Genomic DNA, 18,497 nt, shown 5'->3' with positions numbered 1-18,497 from the left:
TGAATATTTGTCAAATGGCAAGTTTGAAGAACTCTCGGCCCTGAGGAGAAGGAGAACCTTCACTCGACGAACTGCGTGCAGGTCCAGCTTATGTTTAGGACACTCTCATCTCTCTCTCTAGACCCTTTTCCTATTTTGAAGGCCCTTCTCCTCTAACTGCCACATCTCTGAGTAGTTGTCTGTGGCTAAAATCCTTAGGTTATGAAACTCCAACTACCCTCTCTTGCTTAAGGACTCTCTGACCTCAAAATGCCTCTCATCCCGCCTCTGCTTTTCCATCCCAGAAATTAAAATCCTTTTCTTCATTTAGGAAAAAGGACCTGCTTGTATTTGAAAAGATAGCGCAGCTTAACCTGAATAAGTCTCTAGCTGGAGATATTTCAAGAATGATGATAAAGGGCAAAGAAGAATCCCAACCTTGCCAAATCAAACCCCTGCCAGGGAAAGACTTGTAAGCCTGACTTTGACTCACATTGATCTTCCCTCCCCTGGTCTGGTCAACTGTGTTGAATACATTTGCAAGCCCAGAATTACATTCAGTGTTTGCACAATTCATCCTCCTAACTCCAGCTGTTGGCTTCTCAACCAAAAGTGCTGAAATTCAAATCATTGTACATAACCTGGCTGTGGACATTTGCTTTCTCCTGGGGAGAACAAAATAGACTCCTTGTGAGAGAGGCTCTGTCATCATAATTTCCACCAGATTCCCAAAGGTGTCTTCAACTGAAAAAAGGTGAGAAACCTCAACTAACAGAACAATCCTCATTCCATCCAAGAAAGGCCTGAATTAGTCTGATTATGAAAACTCTTACAGAGGAAGACCTTCCCCCACAAACCCTTTACCATTTCCCCCCTTCTGATCTTTTTTAACCTGTAAGTAACCTAAACTTCCAAAAGAATTTCTCTGCAGCATATCAAAGTCACATTAAAAATATTCCTAGTTCTTCCTAATGCAGTCCCCCCTCCTCATGTGATACTCTGGTAATTAGGTCAATGGCTTAATGGAATAAACATACTGCGGACAAGCCGTAAGGATATTGATTCTTATTTCTTCAGAGCTGCTTGCAAAGTCTGTAAGTGAAGCCTTAACAGAAAGAAATATTAATGCAAGACTATGTGGGAAGGGAATAAAGAATCATGAAATCTGAGACTTGGGAAGAAACTCAGAGGTTATCATTTCCCCTCTTGTCCATAATAATGTTTTCTCTCACATATAGTTGTTTAAATATGCTATGAAAACCTCCCATGGCAAGGAATCCACTACCACTCAAGGTGTTTTATTCCAGTGTTATAATCCCTAAATTCCCAGGTTTGTCTTTATCCAAAATCTACCTTCGAGTCAGCTTGCTTCGGAAATTTGAATACCTAGACTCCCTCTGTGTCTAGACTGCTTTTCAAAAACTTGAAAGCAGTTTTTGAGTCTCTCTTTTTCCACCGCGCCTTGCTTGTCGTTTTGCCTTCACAGTTCCTGACACTGCTCACGTGCACTTGGGATAACCCAGCAAGTTAATGAGAGAAGGAATGATGAGCGCACGGCTCCGGTGTGTCTCTGCGGTATAAGGAGACGGCCAGGGAAGCCCAGGGCTGTAAATTGGCCTCCAGCAGCAGTGTGGAGCAGGAGTCATTCTGCGCCGGGATGGGGAATGGGGATCCTCTGTTACTGACCCCAGCCTGGACACTCGACTCCCTTGAGTTAGCCTGAGCATCAAGGACTCACACTTGACCTTGCACACATGCCCTGAGACCTAAGCGTATAACAAGCGAACAAACAAGACAGTATTTCCTTGTTTCCTGCATGTATCCTGGGTTTTAAAAAATGCAAGTCCCTGAGAGATCAGGCAGAGTTTTTAATGAATGAAGACTTCAGGGTGTAAGAAGATGGGGGTGGGGAAGACTTCAAGAATGCCTTCTCAATTAAATAAATGAAAATTATTTAAAATATGTGTTAAAAAAACCCCACTCAGTTTATTCCTTGTGAATAAGAATCCAGAGCATGTTTGTGCTTCGGAGGAACTCTTGCACCTCAGTGGTTGGTAATCATCTTACTATGTCTAACACCATCATAAGAGGATGATCTTGTTTAGAAGGAAGGTTGCAGGTTGAATGCTGGGAGTCCTGTGTGGTGAATTCACAGCCGTGTCATGAATTACCGTCTGGCTGGTCCATGTCCACCTGCTGAACCATCCTCAGCCTCCTTAGGACCCTCATGGAGGCTTGGCAGGGTAAAGTTTAAGGCCGGGAGTATTGGTATTCATAAAATGGTCCTAACCATAATCATATAAATGCCTCCTGAGAAACAAGAGATGAAATAATCCCTCATGTTTTCCCTCTCTCTTGCAGGCTTTTCAAGGCCGATGGGCCTGCAATGATCACTCAGCACCCTAGTCTCTCCGTCTCTCTGTCTCTCTCTTTGTGTTCTTGCCTTCCATTTTGCTCTTAGAATGACTAAGGCCTGTAACACAACATGGGTCATTATTATTGCTACTTCATTTCTTAAGAGTTTCCGCATAAGGTCCAGGGAGGACACCATGTATGGGACATATACCAGACTGTCCTGGTCAGGACTCACCCATGTTCACCCTGAAACTTAGCCCCATGGATTGGGTAGAATCCATCAAAACTCATGATAACAGCGGTTTTCAAGAAGAAGAAAAGTGTGTTGTTGATCACAGGACGGTGTTCTTTGAGATTATTCTCCAGGGATGTTCACATCCTTGCCTGTTTGTCACGTCTCATACGATTTTGATCCAACAGTATCTTTGCCCATGACTATATCAAGGGTCCTCATCAGGGTGCAGTTAAGCAGGATGTGAAGAAAACGTGAATCTTCTCAGCAGGCACATAACTGGTGCCCTTCAACATTTCTTGCATGTGGTGGTTTCTGTCATTAAAATCTTCTCATGTTTGATTTTGTTCTTGTTGTTTCTAAAATCTGATTCTCACCCATTTTTAAAATTAACAATAGACAATTTAGACACTAGAGCCTAGGTTCCATCAGATTCCCTGCAAATTTCTCCCTTAGGAACTGTGATATTGAGCTTAGCATTAGTCTAGAAGCTTAAACAATAATGTACTACGGTCTTGAAAAAAATAATTTAGTCCACTTATGGAGTGTTAGGGAACAAATGCTCTGTAAGTATTTGCAAATTTTATGCCAAGGTGGAATGACTATAAAAAGAAAAGAAGTGATAAAATTTTGATTTATATAACAATAGTATTATACTTGTATCGTAACAATAGTGTTATACTTTTATCATATCAAAATGCTCTAAATCTTGTTGTTTTAGAACAGCAAATGCAAAATTTGTCACTATATAAAAAGCTAAAACCTCACAAAACATCTGATTCTCAGAAGCAAGCCACTTATTCTCCAAGGTTATGACTCGAGCAGACTTTCTCTCTCTAAGACCCAGACAATCGCCTTCTATTAATGCAGCCTGCATTTATACCCTGTTATTTTAACAGCCCTGCATAAAGAGGACTGCAGCAGAGATGACAGGATATATGTGGCAAGTGTCCTTCTGAAATTCAGATATGCTTATGATCTTCTTTGCACTTAATGGATTCTAGCACAGAATAAATAATAAAGAATTACTGCTACACAGTTGAGGCAAATTAAAGTCAATGCATCTGAAACTTCAGCCGTGAATTGACATTGGCCCTGAATACCAATTGCAACTCATAAAGGTAAAGTATAATCAAGGATTTTGCTGAAAATCTGGAATACGCTGCCCAGGTGGGAACAGCTTGCGGGTGAAATTATGCAGAGTTCTGGAGGGCATGCCCTGTCCCTGCAGGCTAGGCTGACTCTCCACTGGGCTTCATGCCATTAGGACTTACCATTCTTGCAGAGCAGAACAGCCAGGAAGTCCTGAGAAGTAGAGTTGATAAAGAACAAAAGACTGGGAGCCTGGGCTGTCACGAAACTAAATGCAATGTTTTCCTTGGATGGAGCTGAATCTGTGTAAATAGCTGAAGATGAGAGGCTTGTATTCTTGGTCACAGGGTAGGGTTCTTGAAACATGTAAGTAACCGATGTGCCGGCCTCAAAAACAGCAGAAACCTCTGCAAAACATGAGAGAGAGCATACATTGAAACCTTCAGTCATTTACTCCGGTCAGCCTGAGTATCTGCTTCTTATTTCCTCTGCGCCAGGCCCAGTGTAAGGGCTTTCACAGAAACCCCATAACATATTCCTGATAACAGTTTTGAAGTGGCAGAAGTCATGTTTCTTATTTTATAAATGAGGAACCTGAGGTTCAGGGAGGTTACTTATGCCCCTCGACCAAGGTCTCTAGCCAGAAGAGAGAGCTCAGGTTTGCCTCCTGAAATTTAGACCAAGCTAATTTCTTGAGAAGCAGGATCCAATGTCCCTGTCTCTGGCACAGTACATGGATAAAACATTTGCTGGTGGCATCTTACTCTCAAAATTGAGATCCTAACAATTCTGCATTGTGTTTTTCTGGTGTTTTAGGAAAATTGTGAGTGGGTTCTATGTTACCAAGTGTAGGCTGTGTGCGTGGACAGCGGTAATTCTCTGTGATGCTGAGTGAAACATGAGAACCCCTTGAAAGAGCAAAGAAAGAATTTGTGGAAAGGCATAGGTACCCACTTATGGACGCAGCGTTTTAGATGTCCAGGCATTGGTGTCAGCTCCAAGACACAGCAAAGACTTAGGTGACTCGGCCCCCCTGTGGCAAACAATCCTATAGCAGACCCGCTGGATGGAGAGCTGCACCCCCAGGGAGAATGCGCCATCTACACACTGATGGCATCCAATTAGCAGGAGCCTGCAGAACACCTGTCCTCCTTGTAGGCTGCTCTCACTCCAACTGTTATCATTTTAGTTTACAGAACTAATACAGTACCAATCAGCCCAATGAAGTCTTACTGGATTGCATGCTGGCCGTGTGCTTAGTGAGCCCTGTGGAGAATATTTTCTTGTCTGGTGAACGGGGATCATAGCACTGACCTCATCAGTCAGCCTATGTGGATAAATGAGATGGTTGTGGAAAGCACTTAGGAGAGTGGCCCAGCACAGTTGGAACTCATAGACTCCGTGTTAGAAGAGAATTTAACCTGAACCCATCCCAACAGCCTCTGTACAGTGTATCTGTTTCTTAACTGTAAATCCGTCCAAATGCCGGGCAGGTTGCTTTTGAGTTCACTTTAAATGTTATACCAGAGTGTGCAGCAAAGTCTCCTTCAGAGGCAAATTTATCTTAGATTCGACACCAAATCTCTGTCATAAAAATTGTACAATAAACATGAACCCACATTGACATGATTAATTTCTCTTTGTCCTGAATGACATGTGGAATGTTCCTAATTCTCCACGAAAAGTCTCTGATTGAGTTGGTGGAAACTTAGAACATAATCAAAGCTGGCTTTTGCCTCTTAATGTTATTGCAAATTAGTTCCACCTTGCGAAAATTCTGTCACAGTCTGTAACAGTGCCAAAAATTAAAGTTGCATATTTATGCATATTGCCCAGCAGATTGGGAATATTAGTTCATTTTCACTAAAGACTGGGAGAAAGTGTTTTGCATTTTTCATTCAGGTTACAACATCGGTACTACTGATTATGAAAATATTCAGTAGACACTTGTAAGAGTGAGGATTTTGATTAATTATCAGCTTGATTCAAGCATTTTCCTTGGGTGAATTTTCTAAGGAACGATTGGTTCACATTTTGAACTACCCTCTCCTAGTTCACAGAATAAAGGACTTTAATTTGATGTTTATGCATAAACGGAAGTCTAATTCAGAGCATTCTACTATTAATAGCATATGAGACATGGGCATGTATAGTATATAACTTTTTTCTTTGTACTTAGGACAAGAAAATATAAATGAAAAGTGTTTTGTAATTAGAAATGTCAAGCCAAGTTTCTTTTGTTCCTCTTCCTCCAGCCCCTATTGTAACTACACTAGGACCTCTGTAAATTGACCACTCCAGGGACTGTAACAAACTGGTCAACATACAGAGGTGGTCAACATTAGGAACTGTACTTATATGCACATGTGGTGCATGTCTAGTCTATGAAAATAGGTCAACTTAAAGAGGTGGTCAATGTAGGAAGGTGGTCAGCTATGGAGGTTCCACTGTTATTTTTAATATTATATATTTTCTATTTTTAGCATAAAGCTAAGTTCAGCTATATACCTAGCCTCTATTGTTCTTTCAGTTTCTTGTGTTCTATAATCTAAGCATTTAACTTTTCTGATTAGACAGACTGAGTTGTCTGAACATCATTTAATGGATGAAAAAACTGAATTTGAAGGTGATTTCTAATGACCATGATGCTACTCCAGGGTCGCAGGGCCAACATCATCAATGGCCCCTGAGTGCCCACGTGGTGGAGGAGTCATGCTGCTAGGTTCTGTGTGGTAAGACCCACATCTAAAAGAATAAACACCAGTGGAGGTTAACCTGGGACTTGATGTGTGAGCAACAGAGATAAGCGTTTCCAGACCTGGATATCTTTGAAAGCTTGAGCAGCCTGGTTAGACCTGCAAAAGAAGCTCAGCATTTGGCTGGGCCTTGAAGTGTGGCAGGAGCTGTGTAAAGCAGCTAGGAAACAGGACAGTGCCCAGAGACACTGTGTCTCTGTGCAACTGCGGAGCTGCTGACATGGAGCAAGGCTCTGCCCATCTCTTGCGGTCACAGGATCCCCCTTAACTTAAGGCTACTCAAATATAAATCAGGATGGATTCAATCTGGACATGGGTGGAAAGATGAGAAGAAACTATATGTAAGCAGGGTACATAGAGGGAACTCAAACAGTAGTTGGTCTTATTAAGAGTGATAGAATTAAATTTGAAAATAGAACAAACAGAAAGACCATTCCTGAGTAATAAGCAATCTACTGCTTGGAAATCATCCAAGCTATAATTAGTTTAGAAAAAAAAAATCAAACTAACTAAATATAAATGAAACAACTGGAAATTTGAACACTGAGTGAACATTCAGAAATTATTATTACACTTTTTCTTATGAAAATAGTCCCATGGATATGTGTTTTTAATGAGTCCTTATCTTTTAGCAATACATATTGTAATATCTATAGATGAAATAATATTATATCTTGAATTTGCTTCAAAATAATATAGGAAGAGGACAGAAAGTAAGTATATAGATAAAACAAAAATGGTCATGAGTTGGTAATTACTGGAGCTAGATAATGAGCACATAGGGGTTTCCTAAAATCTTGTCCATACAACAATCTATGTTTGCCTTTTTTTCCATAGTAAAAGGTAGAAAAAAATGGCATAAGTTGGAAGGAATATAAATATTAAAGAATTTATAGATAGGATTTTGGTAATACTTAAAAAGTACCTACATGTACATGCTATTATTATTCACTGAAATTCTGTTACTAAGACAATAAACAAAATGTGTTTATTAAAACATTATTTGTGCACAAAATGTTGGGGGACATAAATTTTCAAACAATAATAAGTATCTAGTGAGATTTTACATGCCATGAGTTATCACACATGCTTCATGGAAGGATCATTGAATGCTAACCCCTTGTGAAATATTCCTGAGTGTCCTGCATTGATAGAAGAAGAGATCAAGGAAACTTGAGGTTGAGTTACATGACCAGTGCCACACACCATAGATTGTTGATGAGCCCAAATTTGAAATAAGCCAAGTTGGTGCCAAAAGCTCCACTATTACTCTGAGATCTATAATGTTCTCCTGATGGAATGGATTAAATAAGGGAAGGCACCAGATGCAATACATTGCAATCATTACAACTGATGCTTAGGAATACTTATGTCCTAGAGAGGAGTACTGTTGAAATAAAAAATAGAAAATCTATGAAAATATTACATATGATAGATAAAATTATCTCAGTTGTATTAAATGCAAAAAAATTAGAAAAAATACAATTTTAAATAATTATTTCTCAGTTAAAAGATTGGTTTTTAACTTTCTAGATTTCCAAGTGTGTATCTGAACACATTTCCAAATATATTTTCTAACATTGTTAATTTAAAAACATCTTTAAATGAAAACACTATGACAAGAAAAATGCATTCCAATTCAATCCAGGTTAATACAAATGATGTAAAATCTCCATCTCTTTTAATGGCTGAATAGTATTCCATGATATACATATACCACAGCTTATTAATGCATTCCTGGGTTGGTGGGCATTTAGGTTGTTTCATCATTTTGGTGACCAATGTACTCAATTCTAATATGAAGGCAGTAGATGACCTAATACATAGTGGGGGGCAGGGGAATGTGGGAGCTGGGGAAGAGTTAAAGGTAGGGAGTTGGGGAGTCACAGTGTATGGCACACCACTGGGGCTGGACAGGCAATACATAACAAATGCAATAAGTATATCTAATTCCTTGTACCCTAAATGAATCCAAAACAATTAAAAAAAAAAAAAAAAGAAAAGAAAACACCCTGACAGTCTTACCCAGATTCTTCACTAATGATGTGTGTGCACTGGGGACTATAGGTCTGGAGACAAACACACATTAACAAATGGTGTTGAGACAAGTGGCTTGATGTTGGACCCCTACCTCACAATCCATTGGACCCCTACCTCACAAATCCATTTGGTAACACAAAATGGACCAAAGATCTAAACATAAGAGCTAAACCTATAAAACTCTTAGAAAAAACTAAAAGTATGAATCTGCATGGCCTTGAATTAGGCAATTATTTCTTATATGTGACACTAAAAAAGCATAAGCAACAGATAGAAAAATAGATGAATTGGACTTCATGAGGATTAAAACTTCTGTCCTTCAAAACTTACTATGTTTATTATGTTCTTAGCTGTGCTTTTAAGCTTGATCAGGTACAGCTAAGGATACGGTAAGCAACGCAAACAGAAAACATTTGCAATGGAAGAAGATATTCATATTGTATGAATCTGACAAAAGGCTAATAATCAGAATCTACAAAGAACTCAAGCAAATCAATAAGAAAAGAGCAAATCGCCCAATTAGTCACTGGGCAAGAGATTTGAACAGAACCTTCTCCAAAAATGACAGATGATGGCCAACAAACACATGGAAAAAAAATGCTTATTGCCCCAGCTCATCAGAAAAATGTAAATCAAAACCACCTTCAGATATCACATAACTCTAGTGAGAATAGCTCACATCATAAATTCCCAAGCTGCAGATGCTGGCAAGGGTGTGGAGAGAAGGGAACTCTTCTACACTATTGGTGGTACTGCAAACTAATACAGCCTCTTTGGAAAGAAATATGGAGAGGACCTAAAAGTAGACCATCGTTTGGTCCCATAATGGCATTACTAGGCATTTACCTAGAAGAAACAAAATATTTTATCACAAGGACATTTGCACTAAAATGTTTATAGCAGCTCAATTCACAACTGCAAAGATGTGGAAACATCCCAAGTGCCCATCAAAGCATGAACGGATTAACAGCTCACAGTATGTGTATACCATAGAATACTATCCAGCTGTAAAAAAGACTTTACATCTTTGTATTTACCTGGATAGAGTTAAAGAGCATTCTCCTTAGTAAAGTATCTCAGCAATGGAAAAGCAAGCACCCTGTTTACTCACTACTAATTTGAAACTAGCAGATAAACAACTACAGGCCTACACAAGAGAAAAACACCATTAAATTCAAGTGGGGTGGGGGAGGGCAGGGGGAGAGGGCTCAGCAAGCTCCCACCTAATGGATATAATGTAGGAGTATGTGGTACACCCCTTGGCTGGACTGAACTATAACTCAGAAGCTCCCTAATAAATGCAAACAGTGTAACTCAGTCATATGCACACTTAGATTAAGCTGAAATTTTAAGAAAAGGGAATTATGAAGAAGCCAAAAAGACAACCCATAGAATGAGAGAAAATATTTATAAATCATAGGAATCGTATTCAGAATAAACAATAAATTCTTAGAACAGACAAGTAAAAGAGAATAATATGTAAATATTGGCAAAGACTTTAATAGACATTTCTCCAAAAATGACATGTATAAAAATGGACAGTAAGCACATTAAAAGATCTTCAGTGTCATCCGTTATTAGGGAACTGTGCATCAAAGCCACACCTGACATCACTGTAAACCAATATAGGACGTCTGTCATCAAAAACTTGGTCAAGCTGGCATGGTGGCTCACACCTGTAAACTTAGCAGTCTGAGAGGCTGAGGCAGGTGGATCGCCTGAGCTTAGGAGTTTGAGACCAGCTTGAGCCAGAGTGAGACCCCCATTTCTAAAAATAGCTGTAGTCTTCGCTACTTGGGAGGCTGAAGCAAAAGAATCACTCCAGCCCAAGTGTTTGAGGTTTGAGCTATGATGCCATGGCACTCTACGGAGAGCAATAAAGCAAGATTCTCTCTCTCAAAAAAAGCAAAATCAAAAACAAATGCAGACAATAGTAAGCGTTGGCAAGGCCTTGGAGAAACTAGAGCCCTCATATACTGCTGGTGGGAATGTAAAACAGAGCAGCCGTTTTGAAAAATAGTTTGGCAGTTCCTCAAAAGATTAGACATATAGTTACCAGATGACCCAGGAATTTCACTTCTATGTATATACAAACAAATATCCATTAAACATGTGTACATGAATATTAGTAGTGTCATTATTCATTTTAATAACAGCCAAAGGAATGAAACCATCCCAATGTCCACTGACTGATGAATGAATGAACAAAACGTGGTGCTTTCACACCACGGCGCATTGACAGGCAATGAACAGTAATAAAGTAGTGAAAAATACTGTCAGACAGATCAGTCTTGACAACCTCATGTGAGGTGAAAGAAACCAGACACAAAAAGGCCATAGATTGCACGTCTTTATTTACATGATATGTCCAAATAAAAACCATGTAGATTAGTGGGTCCTAGGGCCTGTGGGGCGAGATGAATGGGGAGTGGCTGTGAATTTCCACAGAATTTATTTGAGGGATGAGGAAAGTATTCTGAAATTAGACAGGGGTGGTCATGGTGCAGTTCTGTAACTTTCTTAAAACTCAATGACTTGTACACCTTCAAGGATTGGGTTTTATGGTATGTGAATTACATCTGAATAACTAAAAAAGGGATAGAGATAGAGAGAAGTTTCATCAAGTGGAGATGTAGGAAAAAGGAACCAAAAAATGATAGATGGGCCTCTAGCTCTACTACTTAATACCAAGTTATTAAACCTCCATGAATCCTTCCTGTGTTAACACATTAATTTCTGCTGTTAATTTAGAGATAAGGAACATATTCTGCAGTTAGTTAGTTACCAGTTAATTTTATGATAATTTTTCTTTGTACCAGTATAGTAACATAAAATGGGCCAAATAAGTGTGGTTCTGACCCAGGGGTTGGTAATGAACAAATGTCCCTAATTCCATCCAAGATATTTCCGGTATTTACACACCATTTCCCTAAAATACACTGTGCCCAGGTAGAAAGCTTGAAAGCCCCCTGCAGGAGACAGCACCCTTTGTTTAGGATGTCTTCCATTTCAGTTCCAAGACACATTTCCCAGAGCCAACTGGCAAGGCTCAAAGACTTCGTTTAAAAGCCCCTGGTACATGCATCAAAAATACCGAATATAGAGGCAGTAATTTCCTTAGGATTATCAGAAAGAGGGAAAGTTTAGAAACAGTGACATATAAGGCTTGCTGAAAAGGCTAAGCACACATTTGTCTATTTAACCTATGGATCAAAATCAAGATATTGGATGGAGTACAGAGAATATTCCAAAATATTCAGGCAAAAGATACAGTGGCATCAGCAGAAAAAAATAATAGAAATTATTTCAGGGAAAAGAGCCAATGAAAAGCAAAAGGCTATGTTTAGAACAATGTTATCTATAGGATATTTGAATAATGCAGAGGAGTTTGCTGTTCAAACACAAAACTTGGGTATAGAAGGTACAAAACAATGCTGTGTACTCTAGTGACTGAGACTGGTGGTATTTACTTCTTCTATCATATGGGATCACTCTACAGACATCATTCAAACTTTTTAGGGGAAGTTATTTGGAGACCTCCCTTGGTGTGAACACCCAGTTATACTTTGCTTGCCTTAGCTCATGCTGAGAGCCTACTGCGATAGAATCTGCTTTATTTCAAACTCACATGCAGGGCCCAACATCTTGTTTGCTCTAAAATTTGTACCATTAATTTTCTCCCAAGGAACATAACATGATTGCCAACAATAATAAACAAGTACAATTTAAAGTAATTGGGGAGAAGCCAAAAGTATGAATGAAGGGGACATTTATTGATAGCGTTCTTCAAAGAAAACACTGGATGCTTTTTTGTTTTGTTTTTAAGTTCCAACAGCCAGTTGGACTAAATAATGCATTGTTGGGTAAAGGTGCTTGGGAAATGTGCTTTAATGAATTGATGAGATTTATTTGTAATTGCCATCATCACTGTATGTAAATGGTGTTTCATTTTATTTTAATAGTTGAAATGGTGCTTTTGTATGTTGTTTACATTATTTGCTCAACAAAATTTTTTTCCATCAATAAAATGAAGTTAAAAAATACTGCAAGGATTGATAATAAACCAGATCTTTTGTTCTTATTTTTGAAAAATGCAAAGTATTTATCTTGAAAAATGAGATTTTATAGTTTCTAGAGTTATTTTGAATTTATCTAGATAATTCACGCCAGGACCATCACTGCTTGCGCAAGGTGTGCATCCATCATGATAAAATTTTGTCAATGAGATGAATTGATAAAATTGGGAAGGGGTATGAAGAATTTCCTTGGATGGGAGTTTGGGCTTTTTTTTTGTTGTTGACAGTCTCAAGCTGCTGCTTTGAGTAGAGTGTGGTGCATCATAGCTCACAGCAACCTGCAACTCTTGGGCTCAAGCCATCCTCTTACTTCAGTTTTTCTATTTTTAGTAGAGACAGGAATCTCACTTTTGCTCAGGTTGGTCTCAAACTGGTGAACTCAAGCTATCCACCTGCCTTGCCCTCCCAGGCTACTAGGATTACAGGCATGAGCCACAGCGCCTGGCCAGTTTTGGCTCTTGAGTTCTAATCCCAGTCTCTGGGCAATCTGGGCAGGGTTTTTAAAGTCTCAGATATTCAGTCAAGTCACTTGCAGAGGACAAAATTTCATGAGATATGCAGTATCATTTTTACTAATTTATCTGTATTCTCTTTGTTATAAAAATAATTTCAGATGGCTTAAGTATCTCTGAGGCTCCTCTAGGGATAGATTCGATGATTCTATGATCATTCATTACATTTGTGGGCTGAGGAATTGAAACTGGAATTAACTGTTGACTATATATGTGTCACTAACAATCCGATTAACACAAGTGAGAATCCAGTTCTTCCTGCACAGCTGGCTCTGTGGCCATTGGAAACACGTTGACCTGTAATTAGTCTTCTGCTCCAGGGGCACTGCCAGTGTACACTAAATAACAACAAGTGTGTGTGATTGTGTCAGGGAGCTGCATGAGTCCCTAAACAAAAGGAAACAGAGAAGTAGAATGACAAAGACTAAGGACACAGACGTCACGGAGAGGCGGGAGACCTCAGTGTACCTTTTTTGCAAAAGGGCCCTTCATAAGGCGAACTGGTGCAGTCACATAAGTAGCCGCTGTGCTTCTCCACACACTTGCCCCCATTGTGGCAGATGCTTCCATAGCTGCTGCAGTGACCCGGGCAGCCTGGCCTGACCCCAGACGTGAACTTGGCCCTCTCCTCCAGATCCAGTTTCTGCCCATTCAAGTGCAGGGAGCGGATGCATCCTAGGAAGCCTTTCTGTCTGGATGATGTTCCCCCTGAGAGGCAAAAGATAAAACATGAACATGTAAGGCCTCATAAGGCTCAAGGCTTTGGGGTTTAAGATCTGCACTGGTGAAACAGGTTAACGCTCGCTCTGTTGTCACGCCATGCTGAATAAATTTTGCTATTCAAGTTTCCAGTAAGAGTTGGGATTTCAAAGACCCTCAAAAAATACATGTCTTTCCAGGCTGGGAACTCCCTGCTTCCCCCCACAAATGAGAGAGAAACAATATAGTTCATGCAGAATACTGTATTTTATAGGTTTAAGAATAATACTTCAGATGACCATGTTCCTTGCAAATAAAATAAAATGCCTTGTCACACAGTCCACAGCACACTTGCTTCTGAACAGAAAGCACAGAGCAATATTGTCCCTTCTGCAAAAGGGACAGAATGGCACCTCGTGGTACCCCAACTTAGGAAACCATAGAGAACTTCTCACTGCTCATACAGTGTAAGAGGAAAGACTTTAGTGCCAACAGACACGGGGTCAAACTCCATGTCATCACTGATTGGCCATGATGGCCAGTGAATCACCTAAGCTTCAGCTATTTAATCTGTAAGATGAGAATAAAAATATTTCCTGTGTTTATGGTAAGGCCTAGTTAACATCACAGGAAACATATGTGCTCAATCACCGGTATTCCCTTTTCCCTTCTCTTGAGCTCTCACAATGGTTAGAACCAGTGGGTCCTTGATCCATGTGTGCTGATTGATTCTGGAGCTCAGCCTCAAATTATTATTTGGAAGATAGATTTCTCTTTCTGGTATATGGAATAGGATTATAACCCAAGTTTCTGCTGCGGGTATATCTTAAAGGTTACAGAGAGACTTTATACGTTCCTTGCAAATCATTCAAGAATAAGGCAGATTCAAACTTTCAGAGTATTTTGTTCCCCTGCAAGTTTAATATTTTACCTGTCTACCCTTTTGATACCAGAAAAATGTGTTTTGAGGGACAAGCCAGAAGTTAAGCTAAATCCCATCAGCTGGTATTTATTTGGTGCTAGGAACGCTAGCTGATCCAAGAAGGCAGAGGGACAACTTGCCCTTAAAGCCTGCAAGCTTTATTATAATTCCCTGGACTCAAGTCCCCACAGATGGGTGAGTGGAGGAAACGTGCAGGATTTTGAGGCCGACCAGATGTACTTGTGGGAGGAGGAAGCGAAGGTAGAAGGAAAAACTATGAGGGCAGGGCCATCTCATCCCTCATCTTCTATAACCTCGGGTTCTCCCATCTGTGCCTCATTCATTTATAGCCCCTCATTCCACAAATGACCAAAGAAAAATATGTTCCCATCAAGTTGGATCAGATGACAATTCAAAACGTGTTGTCTCAAAAGGGGAAAGGAGATGTTAACTAAGAAACAAAGCTGTTAGATGAAGGGATGAAAAGGTCATGTAAAAATAAAAATGGTGAACTGATACCTGTTGTATTAACCGGGATGGAACTGGAGACTATTCTTCTAAGTGAAGTATCACAAGAGTGGAAAAACTAACACCACACACAGTCACTATTAGATTGAAACTAATCAGTCAAATCCCTGACGTGCTTGTTTGGAAATAACACTGCCTGAAACTCCAGCAGGTGGGAAGGGGGAGCAGAGAAGGGAAGCATTCAGACCTCACGGTATGATGACGGTAATGGGCACACTGATAACTTTGACTCAAACTGTATAAAAGCAATTTACATAACCAAAATGTTTGTATCCTCATAGTATTCTGAAATATAACATAAAGAATAAAAGACAGAACATCCTAGTCAGCCTAGGATGAATGTGGGTGGGGTCTGCCTTTTTTATATTACATCTAGTCACCAGACTCATAAATATATGTATGGTGATCTCTGGCTGCATACAAAGACACAAAGCTCCTAAGGGATAAATCTAGTCTCTGATTCCAAAGTAATGATGAAATTCCAGTGTATTTTCTGTTCCGATAAGTGATACTCAAGCAGGCCAAGAGGCCAAACCCAGATTGCATTCTCCTGTCTGTCTCAATTTGGGTGAGTAAATTTCCTTTTGACCACAAGATAAATCAATTATAAACACAAGCTGATCAGAGTGGAAGGTTCATTATTTCTTTCCCAGTATTGGGTACAATAAAGAAGGAGGGGATTTATATAGGTGAATGTTGGGTTTGGTTTGGTTTCCTTTATTTCATAGTCACTCTCCACGGGGGATTTGAATAACTGTTCCTTCGTCATCGTAGTGCCATTTTTCTTTTAGCAGATGGGAAGGATGCAAGATCTATTACACATTTTCTTGCATGTGACTTAGTCAACAAGTTTATAAATGGAGAAGAAAGTGACCGGGGTGGTTTCTCTGGCAAAAATGCACTCCTGGAGGGTTGAGATGTGCAGAGCCCGGTGAGAATGCCCCAAACCAGGGGGTCATTTTAGTTACAGAAGCTGACAGAACACAGTGGCACAGTGAGCCATGGACTATGTTGCAAACTGAATAAATTTCAGTTTTTGCCTGGATGCTTTTATTTCTTTTTTTTTTTTTTTTTTTTTTAGGGACAGAGTCTTACTTTATTGCCCTCAGTAGAGGGCTTTGGCAACACAGCTCAGAGCAACCTCCAGTTCCTGGGCTTAGGAGATTCTCTTGCCTCAGCCTCCCCAGTAGCTGGGACTACAGGCACCTGCCATAACACCTGGCTATTTTTTTCTTGGTGCAGTTTGGCCAGGGCTGGGTTTGAACCCGCCACTCTTGGGATATGAGGCCGGCACCCTATCCACTGAGCCATAGGCACCACCCCATGCTCCTTTATTCTTTACAAAGGAGAAAAGTAGAGGTCCCAGTACTTTTTCTTTATGAGGAGAAACATGTAGTAGACTAAGGATAGAATAATGTTACAAAGATAGCCCCCATACACACTCAGACACACACACAGATCCAAAATGGTGGCCTGCTCCCTGCACTCTCTGGTGATGCATAGAGGGCTGCTGGGATCTGAATCTTCTGTGAAACTTAAATTCTGTCAAGAAATGAAGCAGTAATCTTCCCTTCTTTCCTCACTCACAGTTATCTTCTCCCAACCCAGCCCTCTCCCAAACACATCTTCCCAGGATCTTTGGTGCACCTGAGACGCAGAGCTACACTGAACAGTCGCTCCCATCCCAACTCAAATCCCCGAAGCAACTTTATAACTTCAGCTCTGATTCTTCCCATCTGTTAAGCACTTTGGAGCCAGAATGAATGCAAATTTAAAAATCTGATCCTGCTATTTCTGCTTGCTACCCTCCACAGCCCCGTCATTGTTCAAAGGACCAAGCTGAAATTCCTTTGCACTGTGATAAGACAAGGGTGATCCAACCTCTCCTTCCCTTCTCCTTTCACTGCTCCTTCCCACCACGCTCCCTGCACCAGGCATCCTGTACTGCTCCTGGCTGCCCAACACCACACAGTCTGTCTAGACTCGGGCCCTCTTCACCTGTGTTCTATGTGTCTGGAGTGTCTTCTCCCCCATGCACCTCCTGCTCCTGCAGACACACACACCTGCACCACGTGCACTCTATCTTAGTCACTTCTTTGTCTGCTCATCCAATATATAATTATTTTTATTGTTAATTTTTTGTAAGAAAAGAAGTATGAAAATTAAAAATTAAATTTAAAATTTTAGTAAGTTCCCTACTGAAAAAAATCGGAAGATTTGTTAACATGGTGTCCTGCTTGGCAAACCTCAGCTGAAGCTGCCCTGAGGCCAGCTTCTTTAAGATGGGACATGCACTCTCCTTTTGGCCACAGAACCCACCAGGACCACTTCATTTGTTCACATCGCCTCCCTGGCCATTGCAGGTATTTAATTTTTCAGCTGTTGTCCTGATATACTTTCCTCTTCACCTGTTTGCCTCTGGGCTTTTGTACAGTTCACTGTAAAGTTAGAAGAACAAAAATGTGGACCATTATACTTAGGGCAGCTTAAGGTCATTTTTTTAAAGGCTCAACCTTAATCTTTTTGAGAGCTCTTTGATAAGCAGAACAATGCCTCTGATTCTAAAAGAAATACATTTCAAACATGCTTGCTGTATGCTGGAGACTTTTTACTAAACTCACTTAATTCTCAATTGGGGAGGAAGATATTCTTCATGCTACTCACATTTCATAGTTGAGAAAACTTAGCATCAGAAATGCTTTGGCTGGAGAGTCAAGAGTCAAACAGACTTGACAGGGCAGAGCAAGAAGTCAGACTAGGTCTAGTGACCTCTGAAGCCTTATACAGCTTTGTGCCCTAAAACCTTCAAGTGAATTTACATTAGACAATTTGTGTCAATGTCACAACTAAGCGATTCTGATACTTTCTTCCTCTGAGCTCCTACACGTTTTCTTCCACAAGTAATAGACACCCAAACATTTATCCTCTTAGCTTTCCTATCAGTCTTCTTGACAACTGAGACCATTACTTGGCTGGCCCAGCTAGAAGCAATTTTGTATGAAACTCTTCAGTTGGCCCTTGGTATCAAGTGGGTTCATTATGATGATGTTTCCTTGGACTGCGTATGAATCAACTCTTAAAAACTTCCCTGTCATCATTCTAAACCTGTCTTAGAAAACCTCCATGTGTCAGCCAGACAAATGCTCATTGCTTGCAGAAAAGCATCTCAATTCCTTGTGTACTCCTTAGGCAGAAGGGCAAGAGCCTCTATTTCTCTCCTGTGTATCTGCTGTTTCCTGTGCATGCACAAGCAAAACTCCTTTGCAGAGAAGCCTCTGAAAAAACTCTGAATACCAGGTAGTGCTG

The 18,497-nt window shown here is 40.2% G+C and overlaps 1 protein-coding gene across 1 annotated transcript in view; it reads right to left on the bottom strand.

Annotated features, from left to right (window-relative positions):
* Positions 1-18,497, bottom strand: part of CNTNAP5 (contactin associated protein like 5) — an 801,226-nt gene that overhangs the window by 92,418 nt on the left and 690,311 nt on the right. Inside the window, exons 18-19 of the mRNA XM_003792647.1 lie at positions 13,511-13,750; positions 3,841-4,065 (exon numbers count right to left, since the gene is read on the bottom strand). Of these exons, the coding sequence (XP_003792695.1) occupies positions 3,841-4,065; positions 13,511-13,750 (465 nt within the window). The remainder of the gene's footprint in view (positions 1-3,840; positions 4,066-13,510; positions 13,751-18,497) is intronic.

The sequence above is a fragment of the Otolemur garnettii genome, unplaced genomic scaffold (genome assembly GCF_000181295.1).
Source record: "Otolemur garnettii isolate 467f Iridium unplaced genomic scaffold, OtoGar3 scaffold00059, whole genome shotgun sequence".
Taxonomy (NCBI): domain Eukaryota; kingdom Metazoa; phylum Chordata; class Mammalia; order Primates; family Galagidae; genus Otolemur; species Otolemur garnettii.
The sequence above is the reverse complement of the archived record's forward strand: the minus strand, read 5'-3'. Positions and strand labels throughout refer to the sequence as shown.